The following is a 14,709-nucleotide window of genomic DNA, read 5'->3' as shown; positions in this document are numbered from 1 at the left end:
TTGCTTGCAGAAAATCTGTTTTTCATTCTTGATTTCAAACATATCACAGCTGAAGAGAGCACATTTTCAAGCATTCAGAAAATCACATTTGATTTTCTAACTTGCAAAAACAATACCTGAAAATGATGGACAAATTTGTGAGTATGTACCACACCAACAGGCTACATTGCAGTACCATGTTGTCCGTGTTTTGTTGCACGTGGTTTTAATTTTTAAAGTGACAAGTAATATCACCCTATATTGTGTCGGTCCATGGTGGCATTGTCACAACTGGTTGAAAAACATGACCAGCAACCCCATTATTGTAGGGGTCACACATGCTTGTGGTGGTACCTATCTGCTTACAAAGCCGGTTGCCAAGTACCTTATCTCCAATTCTCTTATCTGTAGGAGTATCTCATATAGGCGGCAAGGAAAAAGTAATATCAACTGTTATTTTAAACTTCTTTACATTGTAGTTAACATTTTTTCTTAATTTTTGAGCCACTTACTGCAGTTCATTTTCTGGAAACTGATTACAGCGTAAACTGTAAACAGTATCACTGTATACCAACGCAATATAGTGACATATTACTTGTCAATGTACAAATAAAAGTATGTGCAACAAAACACGGTCAGCAATTTGTTGAAATTTAACCTGTTACTGTGGTACATTTCAGGTACTGTTTGCGCTCACTGGAAAATTGAACATGATTTCCTGGATGCTTGTAAACATGCTCTTTCCAACTGAGGTTAGTTTGAAATCAGTTATGGAAAACATATTTTCTAAAACTAGTCAATGTGGTCAGTTTTTGAGGTATTTACAAAAATCAAGTTTGAACTGATTTTGAAGAAATTTAGAAAGCAATATGTGAATGATATTTTATACTGAAAAACCTTATGTTGCTAAGTTATTGTTGTTCAAAGTTTCATGTTTATCATGCCATGCCTTTAATGAACTAGAGACAAGAAACCAAAGTTAAAACAACTTCATTCGCAGAGTAATTTTTCCAGCTAGTTCACTTCAGTTTATATGGCATTGTTAGCCCATGTTGGAAATGAAACCTACTGTTTGTTGGTGGGGGGCTTAAAACATGCTGTTTCAAATGAGACTGGTTTTGAAGCTTTAACAGAAAATAGTATTTTTAAAAGAATTGTTGAACATACTCAATTTTCACATTTCATAAAAATTGTCATCTTATTGACAAATTTGTAGACATTTTGAATTCTACATCCTTGTGCTACTGAGCTATTGTGTATTAAGTTTAATGTTCAACATGTGTTTACTATCACAATTTTCACTCACAACATTGATTCAAATGATCTAGCATTGCTAGCCCACATTGAATAATCAAGTACACTTTTTTGTGGTTAAAATCATTGTGTTTCTGACGAGAGAAGTTGGGAAAGCTTTATAAAACATATTTTTTTACAAAATCAGGTCAAAAATACATCTTTTATCTTTTACAAAATTGTCAATTTAGCCGTTCATTTATTCAGCACTGAAATATGGTACATAATTGAAACTTTATATTTTGAGAACCTTGCATTATTACATTATTACACACTTTTAATCTGTGAGATATAAAAGGAAAACTTTGGAATTTTTTTGGGTGTACATTTTTTCAGACGATTTTTCCAAGATATTTCTGTTGAATATGGCTTTTAAAATTCTTTGAATTGTTATTCTTGAGAGAATGCATAAAGTTGTATGAGATGGCCAAATTCCATTTCTTTCAATAAAATATTGCCTCAAATATAACAGCTCAATGTTGCCAGAAATTCACACTCATTCTGCGCTAAGTTGCATATGCAGCCAAACAAGTGACTATATCATAACCAGTATCACTTTGATGAATTTACTAATGTTCGTTGGACACATGTGCAAATGTTCACATAAAATTTGAACAAAATCCATGATGCCTGAGCAGAAAAACTTACAAAATGAGGCGACTTATCATAGAATTACCCATATCCTACTCTTCTTTTGCATTTTTAAGTGGTGGTTATGCAGGGGATGATGGCTGATTCACCCTTTCACATGCACCTGTTGCTGCTGCAGCAATAGCTGCTGTTCCAAACAATCTAACCAGCACCATGGCAGCATCAGGAATTTTTGATCCATGGTTGTTGGAATCATGCAGCTGGTTAGTTGCTCACTACCTTGTCATTAGTTATACATCTGGATTGTACAGAATGTAATTTACCCACAGTCATAGTTATAATGAGGTACACAACAGTAGCATCTGAGAAGACAAGTAATGGAAGTCAAATTTTTGTAAGAGAGCATTAAAAACTGGCAGTTAGTTTCTTGCAGATTTGATGTAATAACCAGACATTGTCACCATCTTGGAGAGGGAGAGAGGGGCGGGGGAGGGAGGGAGGGAGGGAGGGAGGGAGGGAGGGAGGGGGGAGGGGCGGGGGAGAGAGAGAGAGAGAGAGAGAGAGAGAGAGATGTACAACTTTAATATTAGGAAATGGAAAGGAAAAATCATTGCCCATTCAGTATGTAGGATCCATTGCAGCATCTCCTGGAATAATTTGGAAAAAGAAAAACCTAAATTAGGATTCCTGTGTTATGTAAACAAGTCTCATTCTGTTTACATTAACTGCTTGCATAATTCCTAAGGACTTAACAACTCAGAGTTGAAATACTCATAGGTGATTAGTAATGTCAAGTGTTCTATCCACTTTCCTCATAACAAATTCCTATCACACAAGTGAGTATTAAGTATTTTTGCAGAGTATGGAAGGAGCTTGCCAAGAGAAAAGCATTCAACTACTGTTGGATAACCTGTGGTTTTTGCAGTGTTTCATGTGGCAAGATCAGGTGGGGTATTGGGAATATTAGTGTAGAGGGAACAAATGATTTAATAAAACGTTCTTGGTTTTCAAGCCATGTTAATTCGAATAAAATCCTCGAGCTTTTGATGACCATCTCTGCCATCACCGACAGGAGTTCACTGACTGCCGGAGCTGCTTCAGTTTCTCACTTATATAGGCATGATGACATCATCAGCAGCCAATCAGATAGACCCAATGTGGCGCGTGTGCGTAAATCACCCCAGGCAGCTAGCAAAGCTATTGCCCATGGCAGCACCAGTGATGCCAGGTGGCACCAGGGGCAGGCGCCAAGTTTGAAACTGCCACTACAGCGTCATGCATCTGTCTTTGCTTTCTTTCAATGTTCAATGCCCGCCCCCATGCCCTGCTGAGTGTGTACCACTGGTCTCTGTTGAAATTTTTGTTGTTTAAACAAATCTCAGCCACTTCCTTTATAACGGAGTCACAATATGTAGGTGCATGAGCCAATACTTTTGTATTTTTGAACTGTACAGGGTTATTACAAATGATTGAAGCGATTTCACAGCTCTAGAATAACTTTATTATTTGAGATATTTTCACAATTCTTTGCACACACATAAAAAAACTCAAAAAGTTTTTTTTAGGCATTCACAAATGTTCGATATGTGCCCCTTTAGTAATTCAGCAGACATTAAGCCGATACTCAAGTTCCTCCCACACTCGGCGCAGCATGTCCCCATCAATGAGTTCGAAAGCATCGTTGATGCGAGCTCGCAGTTCTGGCACGTTTCTTGGTAGAGGAGGTTTAAACACTGAATCTTTCACATAACCCCACAGAAAGAAATCGCATGGGGTTAAGTCGGGAGAGTGTGGAGACCATGAAATGAATTGTTGATCATGATCTCCACCACGACCGATCCATCGGTTTTCCCATCTCCTGTTTAAGAAATGCAGAACATCATGATGGAAGTGCGGTGGGGCACCATCCTGTTGAAAGATGAAGTCGGCGCTGTCGGTCTCCAGTTGTGGCATGAGCCAATTTTCCGCGGGCTATGCGTGAAACTTGCCCGCACGCGTTCAACCGTTTCTTCGCTCACTGCAGGCCGACCCGTTGATTTCCCCTTACAGAGGGATCCAGAAGCTTTAAACTGCGCATACCAACGCCAAATGGAGTTAGCAGTTGGTGGATCTTTGTTGAACTTCGTTCTGAAGTGTCGTTGCACTGTTATGACTGACTGATGTGAGTGCATTTCAAGCACGACATACGCTTTCTCGGCTCCTGTCGTCATTTTGTCTCACTGCGCTCTCGAATGCTCTGACGGCAGAAACCTGAAGTGCGGCTTCAGCCGAACGAAACTTTATGAGTTTTTCTACGTATCTGTAGTGTGTCGTGACCATATGTCAATGAATGGAGCTACAGTGAATTTATGAAATCGCTTCAATCATTTGTAATAGCCCTGTATTTTATGTCCATTTTCTAGGCAATGCTCCGCTATGGCCAACTTCTCAAGCTCCCTTTGTTTTATATGGCGCTTGTGCCCAGTACAACGCCCTGCAACCGTGCAATTGTTTGTTCGATATACATGCTCCCACATTCACAGGGTACACCATACATGCTAGATACTTGAAGAGCAATGTCTTCTTTAACAGGTCGCAACATATCTCGTATCTTGGGGGCGGGCCAGAACACTGGTCTTAGCCCATCTTTCTGCAGCAGACGTCCTAACTTGCTGCTAGTTGCTCCACAGTATGGCAGGAATGCAGTCCATTTGGCCTCTTCTACTGATTCACCAGGTGTCTTTCCTCGGCTGCCCTTGAGAGCACTTGTGATGTCTCTTTCACTGAATCCATTTTCCCCGAAAACACATTTTAAGCTCTGCAATTCTGAGTGTAGGTGGTCACTGTCAGAGATAATCTTGGCTCTACGAACCAACGTGTTCAGAACTGCTTTCTTGTGTACAGGGTGGTGTAAACTATTGGCGTTCAAGTACCGATCAGTGTGTGTTGGTTTCCGGTACACTGAATGACCACACTAAGCTCCTGCCTTCCGCTCAACCAAAACATCCAAGAATGGTAGCTTGCCGTGCTTCTCCATCTCGACAGTAAATTTAATGTTGGGATGGACACCATTCATGTGATCGACGAACTGCTGGAGTGTATCTTCACCATGAGGCCATATCATAGTGAAGACACACTACAACAGTTAACTGACTGCACTCACTGCCATCACAGCTTTCAGTTGTTATGGTGTATTGAGAAAGACTGGACTGTTTCCTTAGCATTTTTATCCATAAACAAAATAAAATCAAAATGTAATGAGTAGGCATCCAAATCACAAAGCAAACTTAATAAATTTGTTTTTCACGGCACACAATTTAAAAACAGCCTATCGAATGAAGCAAGGCAAGTTCATCAAGTTTTTAATACACAAAGCAAAATAAGTAAATTTGTATATCCTACCCACTGTTAGCTCATCTTCATAAAGGTAAGACTGTGGCATTTAATTCTGTCACTGACATAAATTTGCAAAAATATGTCTGTCAGTTAGTTAAAAAAAACTAACAGTGCCATCCATGTACTAAGCCATGATTATTAAATATCCAAACTATAAGAAATTTTGATGAAATAAAGCCTATACATAGTCCCAAGCTACGTCATGAAAACCTCATAAAAATTTGTATAATAGTTTTGAAGAATAGAGTGTTCAAACAGACAGACAGACACAATGGTTTTATAGTTTTATTATTAGTATATGCACTGAATTGCCAAAGAAACTGGTATAGGCATGTGGATTCAAATAGAAAGATATGTAAACAGGTGGAATATTGTGCTGCAATTGGCAATGCCTATATAAGACAATAAGTGTCTGCCAAAGTTGTTACATCGCTTACTTCTGCTACAGTGGCAGGTTATCAAGATATAAGTGAGTCTGAACGTGATGTTACGGTTGGGGCACGAGTGATGCACACGGCATCTCTGAGGTAGTGATGAAGTGGGGATTTTCCCGTACAACCATTTCATGAGTGAACTGTGAAAATCAAGAATCCAGTAAAACATCAAATCTCTGACATCACTCTGGCTGGAAAAAGACCCTGCAAGAACGGGACCAACGACGACTGAAGAGAACTGTTGAATGTGACAAAAGTGCAACCCTTCTGCAAATTGCTGCACATTTCAATGACGGTCCATCAATAAGTGTCAGTGAGTGAATCATTCAATGAAGACATTGGGCGGCTGTTGATGACTGGAAACATGTTGCCTGGTCGGGTGAGTCTCATTTCAAACTGTATTGAGGGATGGACGTGAATGGGTGTGGAGGCAACCTCATGAATCCATGGACGCTGTATGTCAGCAGGGGACTGTTCAAGCTGTAGAGGCTCTGTAATTGTGTGGGGCATGTGCAGTTGGAGTGATATGCAACACTTGATATGTCTAGATACCACTCTAACAGGTGACATGTACGGAAGCGTCCTTTCTGATCACCTGCATCCATTCATGTTCATTGTGCATTCCGACAGACCTGGGCAATTCCAGCAGGACAATATGACACCCTACACATCCAGAATTGCTACAGAGTGGCTTCAGGAATACTCTTCTGAATTTAAACACTTCCACTGGCCACCAAACTCCCCAGGCATGAACATTATTGAGCACATCTGGAATGCCTTGCAACGTGCTGTTCAGAAGAGATCTCACTCCCCTCTACTCTTATGGATTTATGGACAGCCCTGCAGGATTCATGGTGTAAGTTCCCTCCAGTACTACTTCAGACATTATTCGAGTCCATGCCACATCGTGTTGTGGCACTTCTGCATGCTCACGGAGGGCCTACATGATATTAGGCAGGTGTACCAGTTTCTTTGACTCTTCAGTGTAGTTGGTGGTGACTTCAATTTATTACATTAACAGTATATATAGTATTAGTATATATCATATTATTAGTATATATTTGGACAATAACTATGAGTACATGTGTTCTTTCCTCCTCCCACTTTTCCAATGAAGACTAGTTGAGATTTACTATTTGTATAAACTACTTCACACGGAACTAAATTCTCCAAGCACTGTGATGCAAATGGACTCACAGACTCACTCTGTTTGTTCTGCAGAACAACCATTAAGTAATGTATTAGTAACCATTCCATGAAGCCACATTATCCAAGCACTGTAGTCCAAATAACACAACATGCTCACTGTGTTTGCTCTAAAGAAAGCTCAAGTTCATCAGCTACATTACTATGTTCAAGTTCTTGGGTAGAGGGCTATTCAGTGCTCTTCATCTTCACTGTACATTTATTGGTTACCTTTACTGATTTCACCATTTATATCGTGCAATGAGTATTTCAATATTGTTTTCAAATAGTATATTACTTGGAAATTTCTCACTTTTGAAAAAAAAAACTGAGTGAGGCAATGTATTAAGTGTATCATACTTTTAACTGGAGAAATGTAACAATATTATGAAAAGGTAGTTGATACTCACCATGCAGCGGAGATGCTAAGTTGCAGCTGGCACAACAAAAAGGCTGTCAGAAAGTGAGCTTTCAGCTGCCTACGTCTTCATCACAAGTAGACAAAACACACATACACACACACAACTCACACACACATGACCACAGTCTCTGGCTACTGAAGCCACTGTTGTGGCTACTGTTGTGTCTATCTGTGACTCAGTGTCTCGACTATACGGTGAATAGTAACTATGCTTCCCTCCATAATATTGTTACATTCCACCCTGGATTTTTCTTTGTTTTAACTGGAGAAGCCTGATTCAAATAATGTGACCATATTTCACTGTTTAATTTCTCTTTATCCCCCAACTTAAACCTACAACTGTCTCACATACAAAGCAGAATCCTTCAAAATCAGTTACTCATTCTAAGTGTTCAAACAAAGGCAACTTTCAATGCAAATCAAGAAAAAATTGTAGATACAATCACATACACAAATCTATCTTATATACGAGTAATTGCCACTTTTCAACTCACTATGTTATGTTGGGCTGTTTCGGGGCTCATGTAATTCACTGCTCCATGATACTTTGTCCTCCGAATTTTGTCACATGGAAGTACAGTTTTGTAAGATGATACAAAGTCTGTCAGCTTTAATACACCACGGAAGAACACAAAATTTGATGGTTTTAAGTCACCATGAATAACACCTGGAACATCATCAGCACAATAAATGAGGCTGCTTATAGACATAAATCTGAAATTTCATTTAATCCACAATACTCTTTGCACTCACCGCATTTATGCACTTCATTGACTGTTGTTAACATTTCATTCCAAAAATACAAAATATCATGCATGTTTAAATCATCGACACTTTCAATTAGTCGTGCTAAGTCCACATCTCCCATTTCCAGCTGAATGAACAGTGACCGTACAGCCTGGTATTCCTTGCTGAAACAGAGATTACTGCCATTTTTATCTACATCAGTATAAACGAAATGTTTGCACTGAGTCTTGTGGAAGTGAGAATAACCTTAGTCATTAATAAACATCTGTAAGAAACTTACTACTGAAACATGGTAACTGCTCTTGGACATGTCTTCAAGTGCTTCAAGATATCAATTTCATTCTGCTGGTTTAAAGCTATTTCAGCATCGTTTGATATCAACACACATTTTAGTGCATACATTTTCCGTTCTTGCATTTCTATAGTCTGTAAAGAGAAGAAACACAATGATCAACAGGTATTGTAGCTGAAATGTGATGTGATTATCTTGTGCATGGCAAGCTGCAAGTGCCCCATTACTACTTTGTAAAGTAATTACAAATTGAAAGTGGAACAATAAAGATGGTACATGAAATGATTGTATGGGGCTCTCATAAACCACAAGTCCTAACACTAATTATGGAGGCTATTTCTTAAGTAGCAATACAATGTAACAACAGAATTTGAAAAATATATTTGTTCTGAATAGAAAATCCCACTTTTCACTTTCCAACTAAAAAAAAGAGAATAATCCCTTAGAAAATAAAACCATCCAGTTATTTGATATGGTAGAGATATTCTTCAGTCTCCCTTTATCACATCTCCTCAATTTCCATTCTCCTGGGGAGTTTTAAGGAATTGAAAAATAAGTCAGAAATTCTTACAATGATTTTTTCCTCCTATCTTCATCATCTGCCAGGCCTCTGACCTAATGAACTGAAAGGCTGCTAGGTTATCTTCTGAGAGCCCGGAACTGAATTTTTGTAGTGCTGCTCACCTGTTTCATATTACAGACCAACATTTGTCATTTCAATAGGGGACAGGCTATTTCCTACATTATCTTGAACTTTTTGCGTGGATTCAGAGTGATATGGAAAATCATGTTTGTGATGTGATCCAACCAATTTTAGACACTATTTCCACTAAAACAGCCCAGTTAACAACCAGTTTTAGACACTATTCTGTTGAAACAGTCCAGTTGACTCCACTGAGCATTCAACATAGCAGTTGGCTTTCAGGACTGCTATGTCTAAAAGACATAGCAATACTGGAAAATTGTCATTGGACTGATCACTTCAAGCCATATGCAACATTTCATCTGCAACAATGTGAAGTTCAGCAAGCCACCTTAGTGTTTAACCATCGTCAAGAGTGGCAGCTTGCCTAACATACATGCAATGCTACAGCCAGAGAGCTCACCAAACAAATTAGGAATAGTTGACAGAGTTCCCTCAGATTCTCACTATTTAGCACCATCCAGGAGGCATGAGTATGTTAAAGAATGCTACATACATGGATGGCTAGCATTAGACCAGTTCACAGTTCTATGCATGTTAGCAAATACCAGTCACCAACCCCAGGTATTTCCTTGACTACTGAGCTTCTGTAGTCATACACAGTTGGGGTATTTAATCTTTAAGGAGTAACACCGTCATAGAATATCCAAGAAATCATTTGCTTTTTCTGGCTTAGAAGATGCTTTGAACCTTCTAAAATATGAGGCACAAAGTCTAATCCCTGAAAGAAAGTTTTCAATGGAACTCTGAGCTCCTCCTCTAGCACCTCAGATGGCCTTACACCATGTTCACCAACTTTATACCCCCTGTAGTGTCTGGATATAGTTAGAAGCATTTCAAAACAATAATACATTAGCTTGGCATCAGTACATGTACCAAGAAGACAACTCATTTGCTTAGAAACTTGATTTTTGTGTGCAGTATTTATTTTTGATAGTTTATTTGTGATCTTATCCAATGCAGCACTGAAGCAGTGTGTCATAAAAGCGTCCAAATAATAAATATGAGGCTGAGAGCAGTTCGGAAGGAGTCACTGCCTCTGCAAAGAAACTGAAATTCAGTGACCAAAATTTTGATGTGAAGTATGGATCACACTATAGGACTATAAATTTACTTTCCATTTTCCCTTTTATTTCTCAACACATTAATTGTAAAACATGCAATGCAGACATCACATTGCAAGAACAAAGTCATTGAGGCTTAGGCATCACAATAATTATTGCTTGTCAACTGCCCAGAAGTTACTATACCAAACAGTAAGAGTATCCAGCACACATATGAAATCAACTCCCAAATCATCAAAGCAATGCAACTGCTTGAAGTAAGGCTAAATGGAATTCTAAAGTTTTGTGCATTCATGTAATTGCCACAACTAATATTTCAGTTGTTCTATGATAAACTAGTGGATATGATTTCTATCACAATGGCAACAGTATGATAGGTCAGTCCTGGAATAGCAGATTAGTGGTAAGAGTTTATTGTTTTCGTTTGTTCATGTTTACAACCACATTTCAAAAGTTCAAATACATTTCTGCCAGAAAATGAATTTTCAAAATGTCACACAACTCCAACAATTTTCAATCCTTTTATTTGAAAATTTAACCACAACTTTGAAATAACATTTCAAAGTGAATCATCTAAGGGATTTTTGATGAGTTAAATTAACACTCCATTACATGCTAAGTATATGACAGATACACGTTTGAGCATGTTTGATGACAGGTTTAGCCATGCACGGGCAATTTTGTCTTCCTCTCTTCTGTTCCTCAAGCACGTGTTCCTTAACAGGTTAGTCAAGCATTGTTGCATATCCCACACATGAGAGGCAATTAATTTACTTTTGTATCTGATGTCACATGTTTTTAAGTAAGTATTTCTAAATGTTTCATTTTTTTTTATTTTACCCTTCAATTTTCTTTTTAGTGTAGATTGTGACACCTTGTGATTATATTTATTTTTGTGAAAATGCGATTTGTGTACCTGATACATACTCATGTAGCTCTCTGATACAATACATGTATTTATGTTAGTTTGTCTATTCCAAATTTTCTGACTAACTTTACTTTGTCCAAGGTACTTGTACATAATTTGTTTTTCCAAAACCCAGATTTTTTTTATTGTCAGATTCAAAATGGTGACAAAAACAGCACAGTATGATCTTGATAACCCTGTCAACATCCAACAAATTCACCAACTTCTATTTGATGGCTTTGAGCAGAGTGATGACAAAGAAAGTCTACTTTCATTAACTTCAGCTCCTGAAAGGAATATCAAACCTCATTCTAGAGGTTCCACAAGATGGAGTAGACACTGAGAGGAGAGGTTCAAGAATACGAAGAGAATTATGACACTGAACAAAGTGATTCAGACCTCCACCTAATTTTAGAGACATTGAAACCTCTTATATTTGTCTCAAAAAGCAACTCCCAGGCACAGTCGGAAAGGCAAAAGAGTCACAGATCATTTTGGAAAGCCGGCTCTGTTTATTTTATGACAGCATGTTAAAAATAGTTGTAATGTTCACTAACTAATATACTGATAGCATCCAACATAATTATTCATGTGAAGAGATGCTAAAAAGACTGACAAAATTGAAATAAAAGCATTTATTGGTGTTCTCTATACTGCTGGAATTTATAAAGCAGGGAAACTGCGCCTTTCAGATTTATGGGCTGGTGATGGATTCTGAATTGAGATACTCTGTCTCACCACAGGCATCAACAGGTCTCACTTCTTATTTCAAACTCTAAAATTCAATGACAGGCAAACCATAGAAGAGAAAAGAGCACTTAATTATCTTTTTTTAAAAATTCATCAAGAGGTGTAAAGAGATATATCAAACAGAATACTTCACCATCGATGAGAAATTGGAGGCTTTTAGGGGTATGTGCAACATTATTCAATATATACCTCCCAAGAGAGCCAAATATGGAGTTAAAATATTTGCTGCTGTAGATTCAAGCATGTGTTATACATGCAACAAGGAAATTTATACAGGCAAGCAACCTGATGGCCCTTTCCAGGTTAGTAATAAATCTGTGGATGTTGTTCAATGCCTTGTAGCCCCTCTCAGAAAATCCAGTTGTAATATAACAGCTGAAAACTGGTTCAGTGATGTTACTCTCCTTCGGTTCTTGTCAACAAAAGACAGCCTGTCGTATTTGGGGACTTTAAAATAGATCAAATGGCAAATTCCAAAAGAAATGAAAGATTTAAGAAACAGAGAGGCATTCTGCAGCATTTTGCTTTCAAGAAAGAAGGCACTATAGTTTCATATGTGCCACACAACAAAAAGAATAATAAGAATATGCTCCAGATTTCCAGTATGTATCTGGATGGAGCAATTGATGAAGTAAGTGGGGAAAAAAGAAAACCAGAAATGATTATGTATTATAATAAATATAAACTTGATGTGGACATGGTTGACAAAATTTGTTCTGCTTAGTGTCCACAGAGGCATGAAAAGGTGGCCAATGGCAGTGTCTAAACACAGTTGGTATCAACAGCTAAGTTATTTGCCTCGGAAATTGACAAAACATGCTACCTCTCTGACTTTTCCTTGTTCAGCTTGAGAAAAAGGGCATAAATGGATCATTGCATTAGGTGATCATGGCTCCCACTATGGCCTTACGTCATCAAGAACTTCTTCCTCAAGATCAAATACCGCAAACTTCAAGCAATTCTGCAACATCTGATGCTGAAGCCCATAAATGTAAGTGCCACCAACCTTACTGGGACAATGAAAATAAAACGGTCCAAATGACGTGGCCAATATTTATGCCTACAACCAAGCGACTATTTTTGTGTTGGTAGCTGTAAAATCGATCATGACAATGATGAAAGTAATTCAGAGTGACGTTCTGTAAAAGTAGGGGTTATTGGGGACATTTTTTTGTTTGTTTCTTTTTTACTAGTCCTTGTAGTACTAGTCAGGTTTCACTCTTTTGACTGAATTTCTATGAACTAGTTTATTCAAAAAGTTTATACATAGTTTATTTAATAAATAAAATTCTTACTTTGATGTTGTATGTGTACTTTTTCACCTGGGGAACCCAAAACGTTACTTTTTCTGTTAACTAAATGTGTATCTCACAGATACAAGGTGTGTATTGGAGTACAATTGGATGATGTGTGTAAATGAGTGTTAAAAAATATCTGTTAACAAATAACTGTCCTTTTCTTTGGTGAAAACTGGTTCTCTTTATTCAAACACTTGCCAACTACACAAAAATTAATATTCCTAAAATCCCCTATGTGATTTACTAGCTACACTCTGTTATAACTTCTTTTTTGCACACTGTGTGGTTCTTTAGTGGATACAGGAGTGCAGAACAGATGCTGTTCATGAACAGAGGATGAAGAGACTAATTTATTCTACATCCCATATCAAATAGTAAAAACAATACATAACTCTGTAGCTGTAGTTGCAGCATCAGTCGCTACCAGTGGCTTTGGATATTGAACCATATACAGATACAAAAGATTTATAAATATGTCGCTCTTCAGTACAATGTCTACACAGATGATGTCATGCCCTGGCCACTATAAAAATCTGTAAATGTTATTGAGCTGGCAAAAACATAAAAATGGCTCAGTGCATGAATGTTCAAACTTTAATACACCCACTGCTACAGCTCTGGAGAGGGAATGCTTGCATCTCACTGGCAACAGCATAATCGTTTGTGGCATCACCCTTGTCCTGCAGTGGCAGCTGTAGGAAACGCAGCGGCGTAACTGGAAGCATATGTATTTCAAAGTGTGGCTAACTGGGTAGTGGCTGATACTACAAACTCATGTAGATTACATAGATTATTTTCTTTTTTCCAGATTCAAACTGGCACTAGTTAAAATGTGTGTCACAGATAGGCTGTTACAGTTGTGTTATGCCTTAACACCCAACTCTGGCTCCAATTACAATGAACATCTTCATAATAGTAGCCTTCAAATACTCTACAAGTACAGACATATGTGGGATCAATGCATAACTTGCTCCCTATTAAGTACTAATATTTTCATTTCCCAATTACAAGTGAATGTTGACTTGCTCAGATAGCTCAGCACCTTAAAGCATCCATTTCTAGGACATGGGCAGGAGCATCAGCCCACGATCAAATTCATCTTGCAGTTTAACTAAGAGGTCTTGTGTGCTGACCACCCTGGATGTAATTTTTAGGTTGCTTTCCACATCCCTTTAGGCACATATCACATTGGTGCCCATGTTCCACCTCAGTTACATGATGTGACACACAGAAGTACCATACCAGTCCCGATCTGGCATTTGGAGGATTTAAGGCACCACACTGGATAGATGGATGGATCTGGTATCTGATCAGGTTCTGTACCAACAACTGGGCACGTTCTGCTGAGGATATTCCTCCCTATTTTATGGAGGTTTAGGGTGTGCTACCAATTTCAAAGCTCACATCACAATGAAACCGACGACATGCCCAAAACTGATGGTGTGCCCCAGTTGCTTTCATGCCCACTCAGTCCCAATAACTTTACAGGTGCAAGACAAATTAGAACTACATCTAGTTACATCTTTGGGTGTTATCAAACCTGTCTTCTCTATTGATAGGACTACTCTGTTGGTAATTGTGAAGAAAACTAACAGCAGCCTTCAGCTCTGTGGTGTTAAATTCACAGTCTATTACTGATACCTATCCCTTACCCCGCCTGGACAAACTCT

General features: G+C 38.3%; 1 protein-coding gene across 1 annotated transcript in view; it reads right to left on the bottom strand.

Annotated features, from left to right (window-relative positions):
- LOC126185110 (uncharacterized) overlaps nucleotides 1-14,709 on the bottom strand; it is a 200,610-nt gene that overhangs the window by 21,218 nt on the left and 164,683 nt on the right. The window contains exons 7-9 of the mRNA XM_049927919.1: nucleotides 8,306-8,451; nucleotides 8,032-8,189; nucleotides 7,773-7,945 (exon numbers count right to left, since the gene is read on the bottom strand). Coding sequence (XP_049783876.1) covers nucleotides 7,773-7,945; nucleotides 8,032-8,189; nucleotides 8,306-8,451 — 477 coding nt within the window. The remainder of the gene's footprint in view (nucleotides 1-7,772; nucleotides 7,946-8,031; nucleotides 8,190-8,305; nucleotides 8,452-14,709) is intronic.

This window comes from Schistocerca cancellata, chromosome 4 (assembly GCF_023864275.1).
Source record: "Schistocerca cancellata isolate TAMUIC-IGC-003103 chromosome 4, iqSchCanc2.1, whole genome shotgun sequence".
In the NCBI taxonomy this organism is placed as follows: domain Eukaryota; kingdom Metazoa; phylum Arthropoda; class Insecta; order Orthoptera; family Acrididae; genus Schistocerca; species Schistocerca cancellata.
This window is presented reverse-complemented; position numbering and strand designations above follow the sequence as displayed.